This window comes from Somniosus microcephalus, chromosome 6 (assembly GCF_052327205.1).
Source record: "Somniosus microcephalus isolate GS21.2 chromosome 6, FLI_Smic_1.0, whole genome shotgun sequence".
Taxonomy (NCBI): Eukaryota; Metazoa; Chordata; class Chondrichthyes; order Squaliformes; family Somniosidae; genus Somniosus; species Somniosus microcephalus.
In genome coordinates, this window is record NC_140992.1 from 19,786,185 (window position 1) to 19,810,249 (window position 24,065).

The window sequence follows — 24,065 nt, forward strand, 5'->3', positions numbered from 1 at the left end:
CTCCACCACATATTAACACCAAAACCTGAAGTTTGTCTCCCGTAGCATATATTAATCGATTGTACTTAAAAAATTGATCATAAAATACTATCTTTAAGTTTCTTTCTGAATAAAACATCCACAGAAGTGTGCTACCCACTGAGCCACCGCTGACAATGAATGAATGGATGGCACGGGGATTTTTTTTTTCCATTTAAAATTTGAACTTTTTACAGTAAATCACATTCATAGAGCTCAAGTCTCAGCTCTTTGTACAAAGTCACAAGCCCTCATGCCTACAAGGCAGGGGTCCCAGTCTCTCCAAGCTTGTTGGTCGTCTTCACTTGTTCATCCGGAGATAGCGGGTCTCCAGGAATTCACACAGATGAGGGTCAGCGCTCCCAGTGGAGGGTTGGTGCAGATCTGGCACACTCTGGTTGACATTCTTCTCCATCTGCAGGGCAGGGCTCTCTGCATCGCCCAGCGGAGCCTCTCTGCGCTCTCCCGACCCAAACAAGTGGACGGTGGAAAAAAAAGCTTAAAAAACCCTAGCTTAATTTTTTAAAACTTAATCAAATTAAATTAAAATATGGCTGGAGGATTGGGAGGAACAAGAAGTTGGCACCCACGTGACGCAGGGGCTTCCCCGGGTGACGTCACGGCGCCGTGTTGCAAGGTTCTAGAACGCGGTGTTGCCAATTTCTGTTTTGTTTCCAAACATTCGGCGGCGGCGGCGGCTGGGACTGGGACTGCGGGGGGGGAATCCCGTGCCCTCGCCCGGCTAGCCAGCCATGAGCAACCCGTCCTCTGCCGGAGCGGGCAGCGGCAACAGCAAACCCGGCAAACACACGGCCCCTTCCCCGGCCCCGAGCGGCCTGGCGGTGGCGGCGGCAGCTTCTGCTTCCTCTGCCGCCGCCGCTGCCGGCTGCGGGACGGCGGCGATTCTGGGTTCTCCCCCTCCGCCGCTCCACCAGCAGCACCAGGCGGCGGTGGCGGCGGCAGCGGCCGCAGCAGCAGCCGCCGCCGCCGCTCAGGAGCTGACCTCGCTCTTCGAGTGTCCCGTCTGCTTCGACTACGTCCTGCCGCCGATCCTGCAATGCCAGGCCGGGCACTTGGTGTGCAACACCTGCCGGCAGAAGTTGACCTGTTGCCCGACCTGCCGGGGCTCCCTCACCCCCAGCATCAGGAACCTGGCCATGGAGAAAGTGGCTTCGGCTGTGCTCTTCCCTTGTAAGGTAAGGTCCCTTCCCCTTATCTGATGTCGTTCGGGGTCTGCAGTGACAGTTTTCATTGTGTGTTTTTCTCTCTTGGATCACTGCTGTCTGCATGGGTTTCAAATTCCACAGCCAGCCCTCATTATCTTGTCACCTTTCAATAATTCCAGGCATTTCAGAATAGGAAGTTGTGATTGGTGTGTTGCCTCTTGGATAGCTGCCTGCAGATGGTGAAAGCAACTCTGCTTCATCCTCCAAAGCTGTGACCCTTCCTCAGTGTTGCTGGATGGCAGGAGACATGCTTCAAGGAAAAGCCTTTGTCCGTTTCCAGGGTCAAGTATGGAGACTCCCTTTTGCGTGGTTGCCTCAGAAGACTGGTTTCTGCATTCCCCTAGATTCGGGTACCATGGGATGGTAAGCCTACCCGCCAATGGCCCATCTGCCTCTCTGCCCTTGGGGTTGTTTATGGCCGCATGGTTTTGGTCACTGAGGCACAAGCGCCTCATTTATACACCTGCTGACTCCTGGCCTTTGGGTCTCTTGCAGCCAACAGAAGCACCAAAGTATAACGTTGCCAGATTTGTGATGGCAAGTGGGCAGGAAGACACTCTTTACTTTAAGACTTGGAAAATCTGGCAAGTTTATACTTTGATGTTGGCCGTGTGAAGGTTGAGAGTTGGCAGCTGATGTTGGCATTAGTGGTATGGATCTGGCTAAGGGAGACATTGGAGCCCTGGAGGAGATGCCAAGAAGGGACTGATCCCTAATATCAGCGGAGGGAGTGAGTAGTGAGGAAAGACTGGAGGGACTGGGCCTGTTCAGTCTTGGAAGCAGGTAGCTGAGAGGAAACCTCATAGAGTACATGGGGTGAATGGTGTCAAAAAGGGTAAATCTGGAAAAACTACTTCAAATGAAACTATGATGGGGCAAGAGGGCCCAAGTAGAAACTAGCAGTAGGCAAGTGTAGGACTGATTATCTGGAAATAGTACAGAGTGAGGAACACACAGTAGCACTTCTGCTTAGGATAGCAGATAAAGAAGCCATTGAGTGCTGTGTTTGGATGCATGTAGGCCTGTAGTTTAGATACGTTGATTCCTGGGATGAGAGCGTTGTCCTATGAGGAGAGATTGAGTAGATTGGGCCTATACTCTCTGGAGTTTAGAATAATGAGTTGATCTCAGGGTAGTCGCTGAGAGGATGTTTCCCCTGGCTGGAGAGTCTAAAAGTTGGGGGGGCATAGACTCAGGATAAGGGGTCGGCCATTTAAGACTGAGATGAGGAGGAATTTCTTCACTCAGAGGGTGGTGAATCTTTGGAATTCTCTACCCCAGAGGGCTGTGGATGTTGAGTCTTGGAGTATATTCAAGGATGAGATCGATAGATTTTTGGACTCCTGGGGAATCAAGGGACATGGGGAGCGGGCAGGAAAGTGGAGTTGAGATAAAGATCAGCCATGATCTTATTGAATGGTGGAGCAGGCTCAAAGGGCCTGAATGGCCTACTCCTTCTCCTATTTCTTATGAATTAGGATAGGCTGAATTGTTTTCCTTATCGATTTATAATTTAGAAATTCTGTTGTTTTGATCTTGGCTAGAATTGTTAATTTTTTTTTTTTTTTTTAAAGATGGTTTCTTATAAATTCTGTTTCGTGAACCAAACATTGTTAATGTCGTTCAGCTGTGGGGTTAGTGCATTTCCTTAGCAGGTCCTTGGGTGCTGTCCCATCTACAGCTGGGTTCAGCATCTGACACTGTTTAAAATTAAAAGTTTAATAGTAGCAGCTTGTTATAAATAACTTCAATTAATGAGCCATCACTTTTTAATGTGTAAAGCATGTTTCTAATAGAGTTATTTGTTTTCATTGGTGAGCGTTTGTGCTTCTGAAAAGTGACTCCTGGGGAACTCAGTAGATTTTACTCTGGCCATGTGTCCGAGTGGTTCAAAATTAATGCCAGAACTTGCATTTCTGTGCAGATATATATTTGTAGTACCTGTACATTCACAGTTGAAACAAGCTGTGCTGTCCTTTTCTGAAGAGGTTGTCTTAGAACACAAGAAGCAGGAGTAGGCCATCCGGCCCCTCGAGCCTGCTCTCCCGTTCAATAAGATCACGGCTAATCTGATCTTGGTCTCAACTCCACTTTCCTGCCCACTCCCCATAACCCTTTTTCAAAAATCTGTCGATCTCCGCCTTGAATATATTCACTGACTCCGCCTCCACAGCTCTCTGGGGTAGAGAATTCCAAAGATTCACGACCCTCTGAGAGAAGAAATTCCTCCTCCACTCCGTCTTAAATGGGCGGCCCCTTATTCTGAAACTATGTCCCCTAGTTCTAGATTCCCCAACGAGGGGAAACATCCTCTCTGCATCTACCCTGTCAAGCCCCCTCAGAATCGTATATGTTTCAATAAGATCCCCTCTCATTCTTCCAAACTCCAATGAGTATAGGCCCAACCATTAGTCATAAGACAACCTCTTTCATTCCAGGAATCAACCTAGTGAACCTTCTCTGAACTGCCTCCAATGCAAGTACAGTAAACTCTTTCATATCCGGCACCAACGGGACCGGGATGGTGCCGGTTGATTGAAAATTCTGGATAACGGAGAGGTATATCTACCAAGGCTATTTTTAACAAACAAAAATAAAATAAGATTTGAATGTTATTTACATAACATGACCAACTTTTATCTGGTATAATCCTTATCAGGACATCAATTTTCAGCTTTCACTGGCAAGTGTACATTGCCCTCCAAGTAACTTATCCACACCAGTGCCTTCTATATCGCTTATCCACACTCACATTTCAATCTCTACCTAACTCACCAACAGCCAGTCACCTTTTTTCCTCTGGGTAAGTCCCAATGAAGTATTTATTATTCCCTACCAACTATATATTATTCCCGATACAACTGAAGATTTCCGACCCATCACCTGACGGCCATGAATCCATCGGGTGGTTAACACGTGCCTGTAAACCTCCAAATGGAGAAAATTCAGCTCTTTCTCCCCGACAGGGATTGAGGGCATAATCTGACTGTCCTTGATGTTAACTCCTCTCGCCAACAAGTGCTACATTTCCCAGCACTGTCATTTGTTACAATGATGAGCAAAGAGAAACGGCAAAAAATAACAAACCCCGTAAGTTTTTAAAATAAATTTCTCAGCATCCCAAGAGAATCCAGTGATTTAAGAAAATCAATTTCACATCAAATCGGCAGTAGAACCTGTGACTTCCCTAGTCTATATGGCACAGTAACATACTGAAAAATGAGTCTCTGGGAAACACATATTCAATTCTAAAGTAGCTGCCACTCTCAATATTCTGAAGCAAACAAAAACTAAGACTCGGACTCGGCAACATTTCCGGTTATTGAGGTGTTGTTTTCTGAGTATCAATTTTGCCGGTTATTAAAGAATTCCGGATGATTAAGTGCCATTTTAAACAAGAGTTTACTGTATATCCTTCCTTAAATGAGACCAAAACTGTACGCAGTACTCCAGGCGTGGTCTCACCAACGCCCTGTGCAGTTGTAGCAAGACTTCCCTACTATTATATTCCATCCCCCTTTGCAATAAAGGCCAATACTCCATTTGCCTTCCTAATTACTTGCTGTACCTGCCTGCTAACTTTTTGTGTTTCATGTACGAGGACCCTCAGATCCCTCTACCGCAGCATTCTGTAGTCTCTCTCCATTTAAATAATAGTTTGCTTTTCTATTCTTCCTACCAAAGTGGATAACCTCACATTTTCCCACATTATACTCCATCAGCAAAATGTTTGCCCACTCACATAACCTATCTATATCCCTTTGCAGACGCTTTGTGTCCTCCTCACAACTTGCTTTCCCACCTATTTTTTAATTTTTTTTATTCATTGATGGGATGTGGGCGTCGCTGGCTAGGCCTGCATTTAGTGCCCATCCCTAATTGCCCTTTGGGAAGATGGTGGTGAGCCGCCTTCTTGAACCGCTGCAGTCCATTTGGTGTAGGTACACCCACAATGCTGTTAGGAAGGGAGTTCCAGGATTTTGGCCCAGCAACAGTGAAGGAACGGCGATACAGGTCCAAGTCAGGATGGTGTGTGGCTTGGAGGGGAACTTGTAGGTGGTGATGTTCCCATGCGTCTGCTGCCCTTGTCCTTCTAAGTGGTAGAGGTCGCGGGTTTGGAAGGTGCTGTTGAAGGAGCTTTGGCGAGTTGCTGCAGTGCATCTTGTAGATGGTACACACTGCAGCCACAGTGCGCCGGTGGTGGAGGGAGTGAATGTTGAAGGTGGATGGAGTGCCAATCAAGCGGGCTGCTTTATCCTGAATGGTGTCGAGCTTCTTGAGTGTTGTTGGAGCTGCACTCATCCAGGCAAGTGGAGAGTATTCCATCACACTCCTGACTTGTGCCTTGTAGATGGTGGAAAGGCTTTGGGGAGTCAGAAGGTGAGACACTCGCCGCAGAATTCCCAGCCTCTGGCCTGCTCTTGTAGCCACAGTATTTATATGGCTGGTCCAGTTCAGTTTCTGATCAATGGTAACCCCCAGGATGTTGATAGTGGGGGATTCAGCGATGGTAATGCCATTGAATGTCAAGGGGAGATGGTTAGAGTCTCGCTTGTTGGAGATGGTCATTGCCTGGCACTTGTGTGGTGCGAATGTTACTTGCCACTTGTCAGCCCAAGTCTGAATGTTGTCCAGGTCTTGCTGCATATGGACACGGACTGCGTCAGTATCTGACGAGTCTCGAATGGTGCTGAACAGTGTGCAATCATCAGCGAACATCCCCACTTCTGACCTTATGATGGAGGGAAGGTCATTGATGAAACAGCTGAAGATGGTTGGGCCTAGGACACTGCCCTGAGGAACTCCTGCAGTGATCACAGAATCACAGAAACCCCACAGTGCAGATAGAGGCCATTTCGGCCCATCGAGCCTGCACTGACACATTATCCCACCCGATCCCCGTAACCCCTACACCAACACATATCCCACCCTATCCCCGTAACCCCATGTATTTAATCCCCCTAACACTAAGGGTCAATTTATCATAGCCAATCAACCTAACCCGCACATCTTTGGACTGTGGGAGGAAACCGGAGCACCCGGAGAAAACCCACGCAAACACGGGGAGAATGTGCAAACTCCACACAGACAGTCGCCCGAGGCCGGATTCGAACCCGGGTCCCTGGCGCTGTGAGGCAACAGTGCTAACCACTGTGCCACCGTGCTGCCATGTCATGTGATTGGGATGAATGACCTATCTTTGTATCATCAGCAAATTTGGCTACAGCACACTTGGTCCCTTCATCCAAGTAATTCATATAGCTTGTAAATAGTTGAGGCCCCAGCACTGATCCCTGTGGCACCCCACTAGTTACGGTTTGCCAACCTGAAAATGACCCATTTATCCCGACTCTCTGTTTTCTGTTAGTTAGCCAATCCTCTATCCATGCTAATATATTACCCCCAACACCGTGAGCTCTTATCACAGAATCACAGAAACCCCACAGTGCAGATAGAGGCCATTTTGGCCCATCGAGCCTGCACCGACACATATCCCACCCGATCCCCGTAACCCCTACACCAACACATATCCCACCCTATCCCCACGTATTTAATCCCCCTAACACTAAGGGTCAATTTATCATAGCCAATCAACCTAACTCGCACATCTTTGGACTGTGGGAGGAAACCGGAGCACCCGGAGGAAACCCACGCAAACACGGGGAGAATGTGCAAACTCCACACAGACAGTTGCCCGAGGCCGGATTCGAACCCGGGTCTCTGGCACTGTGAGGCAACAGTGCTAACCACTATGCCACCGTGCTGCCCCTTGTGCAGTTACCTTTTTATGTGGCACCTTATCGAATGCCTTCTGGAAATCCAAATACACTACATCTACTGGTTCCCCTTTATCCACCCTGCTCATTACATCCTCAAAGAACTCTAGTAAATTTGTCAAACATGATTTTCCTTTCATAAAACCATGTCTTCTCAAATTAAATTTGTTATTTGGTTGCTCAGACTACAGAGCACTGAATTTCCAATTAGAAGATTAAGGATCCTAGGGCTATTGTGTCTCTGGCCCTTTTTATGTCATTGAATACCCCCAACCGAAAGTTATGCCAACAGCAGATATAAAATGGCTCACATTCGGCACAGACTGGAGGGCTGTGGAAGCTAAGTCGTTGAGTATATTACAGACTGAGATCAATAGAGTTTTGGGAAATCGAGGGATATGGGGATCGGGCAGGAAAGTGGAGTTGAGGTCGAAGATCAGCCATGATCTTATTGAATGGCGGAGCAGGCTCAAGGGGCCGTATGGCCTACTCCTGCTCCTATTTCTTATGCAGTCCATTTCCGGATCTGGCTGAGAGGCTGATTTCTTGGCCTCCCTGTGCAGGCCAGCAAAGTTAGCTTGTACGGACCTCCTTCCAATATCAGCGAGGTCCTGCCCAGACTCGGTCCACGCGTGAATCCTTCCCTTGCGCAGTTAACCCATTGATGAATCGTCTGCAAGGTGGAGATGGGGCAGATTTGGGTACGGAGAATTAATTCAAGCTTATCACCAAAATAACAAGGGACAAGGTTGGGGGAATTGACTTCTTCTATTCCAGGGATGCTGCCGCGGCTGTGCTTATTGCCCCATCCCTACTTGCCCTGAGGTGGTGGTAGTGGGCCTCCTCCTTGAACCGCTGCAGACCATGTGTTTATGTTGCTCCCACAATGATATTAGGTAGAGAATTCTGGGATTTTGACCCAGTGATGAAGGAACGGCGATGAGGGGATGGACATATGAGGAGAGGTTGAGTAGATTGGGACTCTACTCATTGGAGTTCAGAAGAATGAGAGGCGATCTTATTGAAACATATAAGATTGTGAAGGGGTTGGATCGGGTGGATGCGGGGAAGATGTTCCCGATGATGGGTGAAACTAGAACTAGGGGGCATAGTCTTAGAATAAGGGGCTGCTCTTTCAAAACTGAGATGAGGAGGAACTACTTCACTCAGAGGGTGGTAGGTCCATGGAATATGCTGCCCCAAAAAGCTGTAGAAGCTACATCATTACATAAATTTAAAACAGAAATAGACCGTTTCCTAGAAGTAAAGGGAATTAAGGGTTACGGGGAGCGGGCAGGAATTTGGACATGAGTCTAGGTTCGGACCGGTCATGGCCCTGTGGGTAGCGGAGCGGGCCCAGGGGCCGTGTAGCCTGATCCTGCTCCTATTTCGTGTGTCTAATTCTGTTAGATTCAGGAGATGGTTCTGTGATAGTGGATTGGCGGTTAGGATCAGATCAGCCATGATCTTATTGAATGGCGGAGCAGGCTCGAGGGGCCGATTGGCCTACTCCTGCTCCTATTTCTTATGTTCTTATGATATATGCCCCAGTCAGGATGATGGGGGACTTGCTGGTGATGGTGTTCCCGTGACGTTTCTACTCTTGCCTTTTATTGCAGTGGGTTGTTAGGACATGGATTATCCTGCCAGAAACAGTGATGGAAGCAGAAATCCATAATCGCCTTTAAAAGGGAAGTGGATAAATTTTGAAAGGTTATCGGAGTAAGTGGGTAGTTTGCAGAACCAGTACAGGCACAGGGTTGAATGGCCTCTTTCTGTGCTGTAAAGTTTTGTGATTCTGTAAGAAGTGAAAGGGGCTCAGTCATATAAAAGGGGCGACTGAGAAGGCAGCAGCCCAGCCAACCCCATTCCCAGGAGAAGCGGGAGCTGGCATATTGCGGTAGCACTGGTGCGAACGGCGCTGTAAGGTGAAGGTGGCGGCACTGTTGCTTGTTCTCCTGCACCTCCCAGTGGCTGTTCACAGTAGCACTGGCGAGGGGTCTGGTGGCATGTTGCCTCTCCGCCCTCCTTGGCTGGGATATGATGCAGGGTGATATTTTGATATAACAACAGAAAACGCTGGAAAAACTCAGCAGGCCAGGCAACATCCGTGGAGAGAGAACTGGCCTTTTAATCGGTTTCATTTCCTGCCATTTTTTTCTCGGCTCTGAAGAAGGGTTTCGACCCGAAACGTTGACTCTATTTCTCTCTCCACAGATGTTGCCTGGCCTGCTGAGATTTTCCAGCGTTTTCTGTTGTTATTTTGGATTTCCAGCATCCGCAGTATTTTGCTGTGAGATTTTGATATTTCAGCTCCCCATTCTGAATTCATTCTTCTTCCAACTGCAGCTATTGGGAGGTAATGAAGAAAAACACCCCCCTTTCCCTCTTTAAAGTGTGAAATAGCACTAGAAGATAGCCCGGCAGATTGAAAAATTTGATCCATAATTCTATCTCTTCAAGTAGCCAATTACTTTGCAAAGTGCACTTGGCTCTCCATTTATAATGGTGAATTTGAGAACGGGAAACTGAATATATACTTGAAAAGGAAAAATTTGCATGGCTATGGGGGAAGAGCAGGGGGAGTGGGACTACGTAGGATTACATAAGATGTACGGCATAGAAACAGGCCATTCGGCCCAACCAGTCCATGCCAGTGTTTATGCTCCACACGAGCCTCCTCCCGTCTTTCCTCATCTAACTCCTATCAGCATAACCCTCTATTCCCTTTTCCCTCCTATGCTTGTCTAGCCTCCCCATAAATGCATCTATACTATTCGCCTCAACCACTCCCTGTGGTAGCGAGTTCCACATTCTCACCACTCTCTGGGTAAAGAAGTTTCTTCTGAATTCCCTATTGGATTTCTTGGTGACTATCTTATATTGATGGCCTCTAGTTATGCTCTTCCCCACAAGTGGAAACATTCTCTCTCTATCAAAATTTTTCATAATTTTAAAGACCTCTATTAGGTCGCCCCTCAGCCTTTTTTCAAGAGAAAAAAGACCCAACTCATGTCATTCTTTCCTGATATGTATACCCTCACATTTCTGGTATCATCCTTGTAAACTAAAGGTATGAAGGTGGACATACAATGGCTAACATTCAAGGAAATAATGCATAATTTGCAACAAACATATATTCCTCTAGGGCATAAAAACTCGAAAGGAAAAGTGATCCAATCATCACTAACAAAAGAAATTAAAGCTAGTATTAAGTCAAAGGAGGAAGCTTATAAAGTTGCCAGAAAAAGCGGTCAGCCTGAGGATTGGGATCTTTTTAGAAATCAGCAAAGGGGGACCAAGAAATTGATAAAGAAAGGGAAAATGGAATATGAGCACAAACTAGCGAAAAATATAAAAACAGATTGTAAAAGCTTCTATATGTATGTGAAAAGGAAAAGACTGGCAAAGGTAAATGTAGGTCCTTTACAGTCAGAGACGGGAGAATTTATAATGGGGAATGAGGAAATGGCAGAGAAATTAAATAAATACTTTGTTTCTGTCTTCACGGAGGAAGACACAAAAAACCTCCCAGAAATACGAGAAAACCAATGGGATCCTAGGACTGATCCCTGCGGTACCCCACTAGTCACTGCCTGCCACTTGGAAAAAGACCCGTTTATTCCAACTCTTTGCTTCCTGTCTGCCAACCAGTTCTCTATCCAAGTCAGTACCTTGCCCCAATCCCATGTGCCTTAACTTTACACGCTAATCTCTTATGCGGGACCTTATCGAAAGCCTTCTGAAAGTCCAAATACACCACATCCACTGGTTCTCCCTTATCTATTCTACCTGTTACATCCTCAAAAAATTCCAGTAGATTAGTCAAGCATGATTTACTCCAATTATATAGGGCCTTGGTGAGACCACACCTAGAGTACTGTGTACAATTTTGGTCTCCTAACCTAAGGAAGGATATACTTGCCATAGAGGGGATGCAATGAAGGTTCACAAGATTGATTCCTGGGATGGCGGGACTGTCGTATGAGAAGAGATTGAGTAAACTAGGACTGTATTCTCTTGAATTCAGAAGAATGAGAGGGGGTCTCATTGAAGCATACAAAATTATTACAGGGCTTGATAGGGTGAATGCTGGGAGAATGTTTCCCTTGGCAGGGGAGTCTAGAACCAGTGGCCACAGCCTCAAGATAAAGGGTAGGCCATTCAGGACTGAGATGTGAAGAAATTTCTTCACACAGGGTGGTGAATCTTTGGAATTCTCTACCCCAGAGGGCTGTGGAGGCTCAGTCATTGGGTATATTCAAAACAGAAGTCGATAGATTTCTGACTAGTAAGGGCATCAAGGGATATGGCGATAAGGCTGGTGAATGGACTTGAGGCAGAAGATCAGCCATGATCTCATTGAATGGCGGAGCAGGCTCGAAGGGCCTACTCCTGCTCCTATTTCTTAAACCTCTGCACCCTCTCCAGTGCCTCTATATCCTTTTTATAATACGGCGACTAGAACTACACGCAGTACTCCAAGTGTGGTCTAACCAAGGTTTGATACAGGGTTAGCATAACTTCCCTACTTTTCAATTTTATCCCTCTAGAAATAAACCCTAGTGCTTGGTTTGTTTTTTTAATGGCCTTGCTAACTTGTGTCGCAACTTTTAGCGATTTGTGTATTTGTACTCCGAGATCCCTTTGTTCCTGTACCCCGCCTAGACTCGCACCCTCCAAGTGATAAGTGCCCTCCCTATTCTTCCTACCAAAATGTAATACCTCACATTTATCTATGTTGAACTGCATTTGCCAATGATATGCCTATTCTGCAAGTTTATTAATGTCCTCCTGTAACTTGTTGCAGTCCTCCTCAGTATTGACTATCCCCCCCCCCAACTGATTAATTGGATAGCTCTTTCAAAGAGCAGGCACAGTGGGCCGAATGGTCTCCTTCTGTGCTCTATGATTCTATAGTTCTAGGAAGAGTGAGGGAGACTGGTAGAGATACACAATGTGCTTCAGTTGATCTGTCAACTTTTCTTTTGACTTGCTGCTCCTGCATCTGTAGCACATTTGACCCCAGCAGACTTGCGGAACAGGAGTAGCAGCACATTGACATTGGTTCCAGTGCACTGGGTTCTCTTATCACATCAATACTTCAGATGTGTTCTCCGTTCCCTCTTATCTGGCCCTTAAACGCTGCTTTCATCAGTTCTGGTGGAAATGCAGAGACCCTGTGACCAAAAGATGCATTTTTCCATTGTTCACTCAATCTAAAGTTCATAGTGCAGTCAGTCGATTATTTTGCAAACTCCCAACTTTAAGCGTTCAATGAGGCATTCAAAGTATCCCATGTTCCTCCGCTATATGCAGAATGCTTTCACACAAAAATGCACACTGCGTTACTTTTTAAACCTGCTTTGGCAAGCAAGGATAATCACAGGATTCTGATGAGGTCAGTGGATTTTGTTTAAAGTGGTAACATGTTGCAGGCCAGTATCCTGCTATTTTTCTAAGAAACTAGCCCAATCCGGTGCCCTGGTGGCTCAGTGAATGATGTACTGAACCGTACAAAGAAAGAAACAACAACTTGTATTTATATAGCGCTTTTAACGTTGTAAAACAGCCCAAGGCGCTTCACAGGAGTATCAGAAGACAAAAATTTTGACACCGAGTCAAATAAGGAGAAATTAGGGTAGGCTTGGTCAAAGAGGTAGGTTTTAAGGAGCGTCTTAAAAGAGGAAAGGTTTAGGCAGGGAATTCCAGAACTTAGGGCCTGGGCAACAGCAGGCACGGCCACCAATGCTTGAGCGATTTATAATCTGGGATGCTCAAGAGGGCAGAATTGGAAAGAAAGACTTGCATTTATACAGTGCCTTTCACAACCTCAGGACGTTCCAATCCCTTCGCAACCAATCAAATACTTTTGAAGCATAGTCACTGTTGTAATGTAGGAAACGCGGCAGCCAATTCGCGCGCACAGCAAGATCCCACACACAGCAGAGATAATGAACAGACAATCTGATTTAGGTAATAAAAACAAAATGCTGGAGACACTCAGCAGGTCAGGCAGCGTCTGTGGAGAGAGAAACCGAGTTAACGTTTCAGGTCGATGACCTTTCGTCAGGACTGGGAAAAAAGCAGGAAATGGAACAGATTTTTAAGCAAGTGAAGAGGCTGGGAAAGGGGGGAGGGGGTGAAAGAACAAAAGGGAAGGTCTGTGATAGGGTGGAAGGCAGGAGAGATTGAGAGACATTAAGAGATATTCAAGGCAAAAGGAGATGGTAATGGGACAGGTTAAGAAACAAAGGATGGCTCTAGATGAAGTGTAAATTGCGCTGGTCGCCATATCTGAGGAAGGATGTTCTTGCCATGGAGGGAGTGCAGCGAAGATTCACCAGGCTGATACCTGGGATGGCAGGAATGACGTATGAGGAGAGATTGGGTCGATTGGGCTTGTACTCGCTGGAGTTTAGAAGAATGAGAGGGGATCTCATCGAAATTTATAAAATTCTAACAGGACTAGACAGACTAGATGCTTGAAAGATGTTCCCGATGGTCAGGGAGTCCAGAACCAGGGGTCACAGTCTAAGGGTAAGGGGTAAGCCATTTAGGACAGAGATGAGGAAGAATTTCTTCACCCAGAGAGTGGTGAACCTGTGGAATTCTCTACCACAGAAGGCAGTAGAGGCCAATTCATTAAATATATTCAAGAAGGAGTTGGATATATTTCTTACGGCTAAAGGGATCAAGGGATATGGAGAGAAGGCAGCGACAGGGTACTGAATTTGGATGATCAGCCATGATCTCATTGCATGGCGGAGCAGGATCGAGGGGCCGAATGGCCTACTCCTGCTCCTATCTTCTATGTTTCTATGAAAGACAGCTGCCATGTGAGAGAGAACAGAAGGCCAAACAAAAAGTGTGGATAAAAAATATATCTGTGATAGGGGCCGAGGTTATGATCTGAAATTGTTGAACTCTATGTTGAGTCCAGAGGGCTGTAAAGTGCCTAATCGAAAGATGAGGTGCTGTTCCTCGAGCTTACGCTGAGCTTCCGTGGAACAATGCAAGAGGCCGAGGACGGTGAGGTCTGAGTGGGGGTGGAGAGGTGAATTAAAGTGACAGGCGACCGGAAGCTCAGGGTCCCCCTTAGGGACTGAACGGAGGTGTTCCGCAAAGCGGTCAACCATTCTGCATTTGGTCTCCCCAATGTAGAGGAGACCACATTGTGAGCAGCGAATGCAGTATATTAAATTGCGAGAAGTACAAGTAAATCGCTGTTTCACCTGGAAGGGGTGTTTGGGGCCCTGGACAGTGGACATCTGATTTAGGAGTTGGTCTCCTGCTCTTCTTTGAAGTAGCTCCGTGGGATCTTTTACGTCCACCTGAGAGGGGGGACAAGGCCTCGGTTTAACGTGTCATCTGAAAGACGTCACCTTCGTCGGTGCATCGCTCCCTCAGTACTGCACTGGAGCGTCGGCCTGGATTATGTGCTCAAGTCTCGAGTGGGACTTGAACCCCCAACCTTCTGAGTCAGAGGCGAGAGAGCGTGCTACCCACTGAGCCACGGTTGACGCCCAAGGAATAGTTTGAGCGTAGCCAGGTCGTTGCTGTGAATTGATGCACTGTTTCACCGGTGACTGGGTGAAAAATATTGATGTGCAATACTGTGCGCCAAATGGTGGCAAAATTGAGGCCTTTAAAAAATGTTAATGCAGCTTTTTGGAAGAAATGTAGCTTCACAACACCTACAAGTAAGAGAGTTGGCTTGTGCGCATCTCCTGTAACTGGCTCAGTTTTTGTATCTGTTGGAGATTGTTCCTGTCAAGAGCATTGCTCGGTTTATTATGGGAGTGTTCCGAGAAGAATTCATCTCCCCGCCGTTAACTGGTTCGTGGGGATGAGTCGCACAGTACAAGACGAAGTGGTCCATTGAGAACTAGGCTTAAATCCAACCCAAGCTGATGGACTGAAGCTCTCCCCTGTCTGCAGAGGTTCTATGTGAAGTAAGTTTGGCCGTATTCAACCCAGTTTCTTCTAGCAGACGTGGGCACACAATATTAAACTGCCCATAATTTGGCACTAAATTGGCAGTCTGACTTGAGGCAATATAATGTCTGACGTGAGGTATAGACATGGTACAATGGGTGGGGGCGAGGGTGAGGTGGGGGGTGCTTTTGAAGCCGAGACCTGTTGGGGTAAAAGTGGAGGGAGCTGTATTGTACCAACTGGGGAATATTTTATGCCGATGCTGGGCACCTGAAGTGGGAAAGTATACCATTTTCCATCACTTGACATCTCGCACCTTGAGCACAAAGTTCACAAGAAAAGAGCATTGTGCAGTAACCCTTGATGCTTATGACAGTCTCTCTTTTGGGTTTTCTATCTTCCTGCTTATGTATCGATGCATATTAATAGAAGGGGGCAAATGCCTTTAGAATCATAGAATGATACAGCACAGTAGGAGGCCATTCTGCCCATTGCGCCTGTTTGCCCTTTGGTAGAGCTCTCCAATTAGTCCCTCGCCCCCGCTCATACCCCATAGCCCTGCCCTGCAAAGTTTTTCTTTTCATGTATTTATCCAATTCCCTTTTGAAAGTTACTATTGCATCTGCTTCCACCGTCCTTTCAGGCAGGCATTCCAGATCGTCATAACTCGTTGCGTAAAATTTATTTTTCCTCATGTCGCCTCTGGTTCTTTTGCCAATCACCTTAAATCTGCGTCCTCTGGTTACCGACCCTTCTGCCACTGGGAACAGTTTCTCTTTGTTTACTCTATCAAAACCCTTCATGATTTTCAACACCTCCCATCAAATCTCCCCTTAACCTTCTTTACTCTAAAGGAGAACAATGCCAGCCTCTCCAGAGTCTCCAAGAGGAACGGCTTACTCATATTTGGCCTTTAATTCCATTGAAGTAAATGCCAATCCGAATGAGCAATGAGCTTGCTGTAGAGCCCTATCGATGAATGTTCCCCTTTTTTTTCGGGTGCGCGGCCCCATTAAATGGCTGCGTGGCCCATTCAAATTTTCACACGTGCGTGTTTTTTTTTTCCCCTTTAAAAGCCGGTGAGCGGCCTGCGCGGAACCTCCAGACCGCTGTGCGGCTGCGCGGCTTAACGGGAACGTTGATCACTCTGCCATTGGCCCAGAAATTCGGATCGCGGGCTTCCCGCGGGTGTAAGCCCCCGACGTGCACTCTTGCGCGCCGGCCGTTGAGCTGTAGGGCCCCGTGGAATTCCGATCCGGGGCCTGGCCCAGCTGCCGGCACGCAGTGCTTGCGTGTCCCAGGGGCGCAGTTAGTTCGTAGCGTCCCCTGGGATCACGTGGGCCATGGGCAGCCAATCGGAGCAGGGAAAAGCCCATTCATAAGATTGACAGGAAGACCTGTCAAGACTTATAAATACTATGGCCCCAAAATAGCAGTAAACCTTCAAATAATTTTTTTTTAAATCACACTTTTTAAATAAACTATAAATTACATTAAATAACTATTTTAAACAATAATTTAAATTTTTGAAAAAAATAATTTTATATTACCTTGCTTTAAAGTACAGGTTGATTATCCCTTATCCGAAAACCTTAGGACCAGCTGTGTTTCGGTTTTTGGAAATTTTTGGATTTCAGAAGGTATTATTTCAGACTGGGAAACTCTGAACATTAAATTAATTTGGTAATTAGTATTTGTATTTAATATAAATTTTAAAAGTTCAGGCTACCTCTTGCGACTGTTCCATGTCTCATTCCCCTTCCTGCTTCTCTGTGCTGCCGCTCCCAGTCTGTTTACAGCTCCCCCTGCTCCGTATCTGAATTCCTTGACTTAGCGGGGGTCTGGGGCTCGACTGCCGCCACCACAGCGCCAGGGACCCGGGTTCAAATCCGGCCTCGGGTGACTGTCTGTGTGGAGTTTGCACATTCTCCCCGTGTTTGCGTGGGTTTCCTCCGGGTGCTCTGGTTTCCTTTTTAATTTTAATTAATTGACCTCTTACCTTGTAAAAAGCAGGCCTTACGCCTGTTTTTTTACATTTCTAAATTCTAAAGACTTACCCTCCCGGAGAAATCTGTATTAAAAAAATATATATATATAAAATAATAATAAAAAAATAAAAAACGTAAGTTCAAAGCGCACGCACAGACTCCCCCGCGCACGCATTCGACCTCTTAACTCCTGCTTTCAGAGGAACGGAAGTGCCGGTTTCCCACGCATGCGCAGTGCATGCAGGAAACCGGCACTTCCATCGGGCCCACGCGTGAGTACCCCGTGCGTGCTCACCCGTGGAGACCCGAATTTCTGGGCCATTGTGTATAAAAAAAAAAATTAAAAATTGAAATCTCAATGGATACGGACTCATTCCTGTCTTTTATGTAAGTTTGTTTTAGGGGGCAAGACGTGGGCCAGATATTCATTCACAAGCAATGGGTGCTTAAAGCACGGTCTAAGGAGGAGTTGCCCATGCCAATATGGTGAGGCAGTTGTATCGTTTTCCAATTCATGACTGTATCTACGTCAGTTCAGCCCTTTCATGCTGTTGGGCCTAGTAACTGCTCCCTTCCCTATGTTTATGATGATTTCATCAGCTATTCATAGCTTTTTCTTTTTAAGAACCACTCCCGCCCATCCCCGGCCAAAAAAAGTTGATATTCTCTGTAATTGTTTTTCCCTGATGGCGGACATCCTCGTTCAGCACTGGGACATGGTGCTCAAGTGGAGAGCTGTGACCTCCGAGAGCCCACCTCCACCTTTTTTCTCGTTTGCCTGTGTGGCACCCGTAATGATTAGAACCGTTGATAGGCCATTAGGAAGGAGGCATGCATATTCCAAGCCTATAACTCCATTGATGCGGTCATCCCTGCAATGCTCAGACACTCTGGACAAGGTTTTTAGTAGGCAGAGAAACTAAAGGCTGTGCAATTTGGATTTGGCTTTGAGAGAGAAGCCGGATCATCTTCAGCTACTGCTGTGCGGACGATATTCTTTACTACTACCACAACAACAACTTCAATTTATATAGCGCCTTTAACGTAAGCGTCTCAAGGCACTCCACAGGAGCGATTATCAAACAAAATTTGACAACGAGCCACATGAGATATTAGGACAGGTGACAAAGCAGGAGGTTTTAAGGACCATCTTAAAAGAGGAGAGCGAGGCGGAGAGGTTTAGGGAGGGAATTCCACGGCTTGGGGCCTGGGCAGGTGAAAGCACGGCCGCCAATGGTGGAGCGATGATGCTACATTACAGCAAACGTCAGTCTTTCTATCGGTTCCGAATTTAGCACTGGAACGAGGACATCAGTGCACCGGCACAGTTACTGCACTGAGTTAACACTCCCCGAAGGCCGAGGTCATCGACCAATAGTCGACTTGTCGTTGTTTACCAAAAGCAAGGTCGCAACCGGGTCTCCTGTGTGCACGATCTCCAATAATATATGTTGTCTCACCTTCATAGTGGCAGGAGCCAAAACAGCAATTTAAAGAAAACTGCCCGAGTTTAGAAGAATGAGAGGGGATCTCATTGAAACTTATAAAATTCTAGCAGGACTAGACAGACTAGATGCAGGAAGGATGTTCCCGATGGCCGGGGAGTCCAGAACCAGGGGTCACAGTCTAAAGATAAGGGGTAAGCCATTTAGGACAGAGATGAGGAGGAACTTCTTCACCCAGAGAGTGGTGAACCTGTGGAATTCTCTACCACAGAAGGCAGTAGAGGCCAATTCATTAAATATATTCAAGAAGGAGTTCGATATATTTCTTGAGGCTAAAGGGATCAAGGGATATGGGGAGAAGGCAGGGACAGGGTACTGAGTTTGGATGATCAGCCATGATCTCATTGAATGGCGGAGCAGGTTCGAGGGGCCGAATGGCCTACTCCTGCTCCTATCTTCTATGTTTCTATGTTCCCTGAGTAAATAATTAGGTTGTTATTTAGCTTGAATGGACCTTTTTCTTTTAAAGTCTCGTACTTGTTCTTTTGAGTTTTAGCAATGTTGAAAGGAATAACAGATTTTTAATAGATTTTTCTCCTTTACCAGGGTTTTTTTGGGGTTGAGTTTTTTCTGACCGATTTTTATCCTTTATTTTTTGCACTAAAATAAAACACTGCGAAGAAAGTTTGAGTTGAAAGGTCCAGTAGTTGGGAGTATCATGTGCACAGTACTGAGGGCAAACTATCAATATAACCCGTTCAGCGGAATACTCTAGATAGTGCCTGATATAATTGGAAGTGACAAAAGTTGAGAGTGGGGCGAGCGTACATTTTAGCACCTCTGAAAACAGCTGCTGCATAAAAGATTTATTGGTTCCCCTGAGGGTTGAAATTTCAGACTCCAAAAGACTTGAGCACAAAATCCAGGCTGACACTCAGTGCAGTACTGAGGGAGTGCCGCACTGTCGGAGATGCCATCTTTCGGATGAGACCTTAAACTGCCCCTCTCAGGTGACGTCAAAGATCCCATGGCACTGTTTCAAAATAGAGCTGGGGAGTTCTCCCTGGTGCCCTGGACAATATTTATCCCTCAACCAACATCACTAAAAAACCAGATTATCTGCCCCATAATCATAGAATGTTTACAGCACAGAAGGAGGCCGTTCGGCCTGTCGAGCCCATGCCGGCTCTCTGCAAGAGCACTTCCGCTAGTCCCACTCCCCCCACCCTTTCCCTGTAGCCCTACAAAATGTTTTCCTTCAGGTACTTATCCAATTCCCTTTTGAAAGCCATGATTGAATTTGCCTCCACCGCCCTTTCAGGCAGCGCATTCCAGATCTTAACCACTCACTGAGTAAAAAAGTTTTTCCTCGTGTCGCCTTTGGTTCTTCTGCCAATCATCTTAAATCTGTGTCTTCTTGTTCTCGACCTTTCCACCAATGGGAACAGTTTCTCTCTATCTACTCTGTCTCGACCCCTCATGATTTTGAACACCTCTATCAAATCTCCTCTCAACCTTCTCTGCTCTAAGAAGAACAACCCCAGCTTCTCCAGTCTATCCACGTAACTGAAGCCCCTCATTCCTGGAATCATTCTTGTAAATCTTTTTTGCACCCTCTCTAAGGCCTTTACATCCTTCCTAAAGTGCGGTGCCCAGAATTGGACACAATACTCCAGTTGAGGCCAAACCAGTGTTTTATAAAGGTTCATCATAACTTCCTTTTTTTGTACTCTGTGCCTCTATTTATGAAGCTCAGGATCCCGTATGCTTTTTTAACCGCTTTCTCAACCTGCCCTGCCACCTTCAATGATTTGTGTACACGTACCCCCAGGGGTCTCTGTTCATGCACCCACTTTAGAATTGTACCCTTTCGTTTATATTGCCTCTCCTCATTCTTCCTACCAAAATATATCACTTCACACTTTTCTGTGTTAAATTTCATCGGCCACGTGTCCGCCCATTCCACCAGCCTGTCTATGTCCTCTTGAAGTTTATCACTGTCCTCCTCACTGTTCACTATACTTCCAAGTTTTGTGTTATCTGCAGAGTTTGAAATTGTGCCCTGTACACCCAAGTCTAAGTCATTAATATATATCAAGAAAAGCAGTGGTCCTAGAACCAACCCCTGGGGAACACCACTGTATACCTTCCTCCAGTCCGAAATACCTTCCTCCAGTCCGAAAAACAACCATTCACCACTACTCTCTGTTTCCTATCACTTAGCCTATTCCGTATCCGTGCTGCCACTGTCCCTTTTATTCCACGGGCTTCAACTTTGCCGGCAAGTCTATTATGTGGCACTTTATCAAACGCCTTTTGGAAGTCCATGTACACCACGTCAACCACATTGCCCTCATCAACCCTCTCTGTTACCTCATCAAAAAACTCTTATCAAGTTAGTTAAACACGATTTGCCTTTAACAAATCCGTGCTGGCTTTCCTTAATTAATCCACACTTGTCCAAGTGACTATTAATTTTGTCCTGGATTATCGTTTCTAAAAGCTTCCCCACTACCGAGGTTAAACTGACTGGCCTGTAGTTGCTGGGTGTGGTAAACCACTGTTATTGTTTACACTGTTGTTATCACTACACAAGGTTACCTCTTGCCTCGCACGCTGTTATACCTAGGCATACCTCAGCTGACTCCGCCCATGGCTCCGCCTGCTTGCCCAGGTATAAAGGTGATTGCTTGGCTAGTATTCTTCCTTGCTGGAACCGATCACCCACGAGGGTGGGCTCTGTTATTTAGCCAATAAAAACCTATAGTTACTATCTTAACTCGTCGCTTTTCATGGAATGAATTGATAGGTATATCACTGGGTTTATCCTTACACCTTTGCAATTTGCCAGTCCTCTGGCACCACCCCCGTATCTAAGGAGGGTTGCAAGATTATAGCCAGTACCTCTGCAATTTCCACCCTTCCCTCCTTCAGCATCCTAGGATGCATCCCATCCAGTCCCGGTGACTTATCTACTTCAAGTACAGCCAGCCTTTCTATTTCCTCCTCTATCAATTTTTATCCCATGCAGTATCTTAACTACTTCCTCTTTCAATGTGACTTTGGCAGCATCTTCTTCCTTGGTAAAGACAGATGCAAAGTACTCATTTAGTACCTCAGCCATGCCCTCTGCCTCCATGCGTAGGTCTCCTTTTTGGTCCCTAATTGGCCCCAACCCCCCTCTTACTACCCGTTTATTATTTATATACCTACAGAAGACTTTTGGATTTCCTTTTATGTTAGATGCCAGTCTATTCCCATACACTCTCTTCCCCTCTTATTTCCTTTTTCACTTCCCCTCTGAACTTTCTATATTCTGCCTGGTTCTCACTTGTATTCTCAACCTGACATCTGTCATACACCCCCTTTTTCTGCTTCATCTCACTCTCTATCTCTTTCATCAGCCAGGGAGCTCTGACTTTGGTTGCCCTACCTTCCCCCTCATGGGAATGTACCTCAACTGTACCCAAACCATCCCTTTATAAAGGCAGCCCATTGTTTGATTACAGTTTTGCCTGCCAATCTTTGATTCCAATTTACCCGGGCCAGATCTGTTCTCAACCCATTGAAATTGGACCCCCTCCAATTAAGTATTTTTACTCTAGATTGCTCCTTGTCCTTTTCCATAGCTAATCTAAACCTTATGATCACTGTTCCTTAAATGTTCTCCTACTAACTTGACCCACCTCATTCCCCAGAACCAGATGCAGCAATGCCTCATCCCTCGTTGGACCGGAAACGTACTGATCAAGAAAATTCTCCTGAACACACTTCAGAAATCCCTCTACACCTCCATCCCCCACCAGGATGGCCTGAGGGCGCTCCGCTTCTTCCTTGAACAGAGGCCCGACCAGTCCCCATCCACCACCACCACCCTCCGCCTGGCTGAACTTGTTCTCACATTGAACAACTTCACCTTTGACTCCACTCACTTCCTCCAAATCAAAGATGTTGCTATGGGAACCCGCATGGGTCCTAGCTATGCCTACCTTTTCGTGGGCTATGTGGAACACTCTTTGTTCCAGTCCTACTCGGGTCCCCTCCCTCACCTCTTTTTCCGGTACATTGATGACTGTATCGGTGCAGTTTCCTGCCCTTGCCCTGAACTAGATCATTTCATTCACTTTGCTTCCAATTTCCACCCTTCCCTCACCATCACATGATCCATCTCCGACTCTTCCCTTCCCTTCCTCAACTTCTCCATCTCTGGGGATAGGTTATTGACTAACATTCACTACAAGCCCACTGACTCCCACAACTACCTGGACTACACTTCTCCCACCCCGCCTCCTGTAAGGACTCTATTCCATTCTCCCAGTTTCTCCGTCCCTGCTGCATCTGCTCTGACGATGCCACCTTCCATACCAGTGCTTCTGACATGTCTTCCTTTTTCCTCAACCGAGGATTCCCCTCTACAGTGGTTGACACGGCCCTTGACCGTGTCCGTTCTATCTCCCGCACTCCTGCCCTCACCCCTGCCCCTCCCTCCCAGAACCACGGCAGAGTTCCCCTTGTCCTCACTCTTCACCCCACTAGCCTCCACATTCAACGGATCATCCTCTGCCATTTCCGATGCCTCCAGCGTGATCCCACCACCAAACGCATCTTACCCTCACCTCCCCTTTCAGCATTCTGTAGGGATCTCTCCCTCCACAACACCCTTGTCCACTCCGCTATCACCCCCAACACCCCTTCCCCTTCGCCCGGCACCTTCCCGTGCAAGCACAGGAGATGCAACACATGCCCTTATACCTCCCCCCCCTTCCCACTGTCCAGGGCCCCAAACACCCCTTCCAGGTGAAACAGCGATTTACTTGTACTTCTCGCAATTTAGTATACTGTATTCACTGCTCACGATGTGGTCTCCTCTACATTGGGGAGACCAAACGCAGATTGGGTGACCGCTTTGCGGAACACCTCCGTTCAGTCCGTAAGGGTGACCCTGAGCTTCCGGTCGCCTGCCATTCCCACTCAGACCTCACTGTACTCGGCCTCTTGCATTGATCCACGGAAGCTCAGCGTAAGCTCGAGGAACAGCACCTCATCTTCCGATTAGGCACTTTACACTATTACTATCCCAGTCTATATTAGGATAATTGAAGTCCCCCACATCACTACTTGATAGATCTTGCACCTTTCTGTAATTTCCCTGCAAATTTGCTCCTCTATATCCATCCCACGAGTTGGCGGCCTGTAGAATACACCTAGTAGTGTAATGACACCACTAGTGTTTCTTAACTCTCACCAAATAGGTTCTGTCCTTGACCTCCTCAGGACATCCTCTCTAACACTGTAATATTCTTCTTAATTAACACTGCCACCCCACCTCCTTTCTTTCCTTCACTATCGTTCCTGAACATCTTACATCCAGGAATATTTAAAACCCAATCCTGTCCTTTTGTGAGCCAGGTCTCCGTTATCGCCACGGCATCGTATTCCCATGTGGCTATTTGTACCTGTAGCTCACCAGCCTTATTTACCACACTTTGTGCATTCACACACATGCACTGTAAGCCCAGCTAAGACGTTCTTTTATTCTCTTAGTCTGACCCACCTAATACTGTACTATTTCTTACTCTCGTGCTATCTGTCTCTCCCAGTCCTTGGTGCACCTTGTTTCTCCTTTCTAATGCTGCATCCTGTCAAATTAGTTTAAACCCTCCCCAACAGCAC

At 46.5% G+C, this 24,065-nt stretch overlaps 1 protein-coding gene across 1 annotated transcript in view; it reads left to right on the forward strand.

Moving 5' to 3' along the window:
* The first annotated feature begins 415 nt into the window (after window positions 1-415).
* LOC147115515 (E3 ubiquitin-protein ligase SIAH1-like) overlaps window positions 416-24,065 on the forward strand; it is a 36,161-nt gene continuing 12,511 nt past the window's right edge. Inside the window, exon 1 of the mRNA XM_085989813.1 lies at window positions 416-1,214. Coding sequence (XP_085845939.1) covers window positions 771-1,214 — 444 coding nt within the window. The 5' untranslated portion in view covers window positions 416-770. The remainder of the gene's footprint in view (window positions 1,215-24,065) is intronic.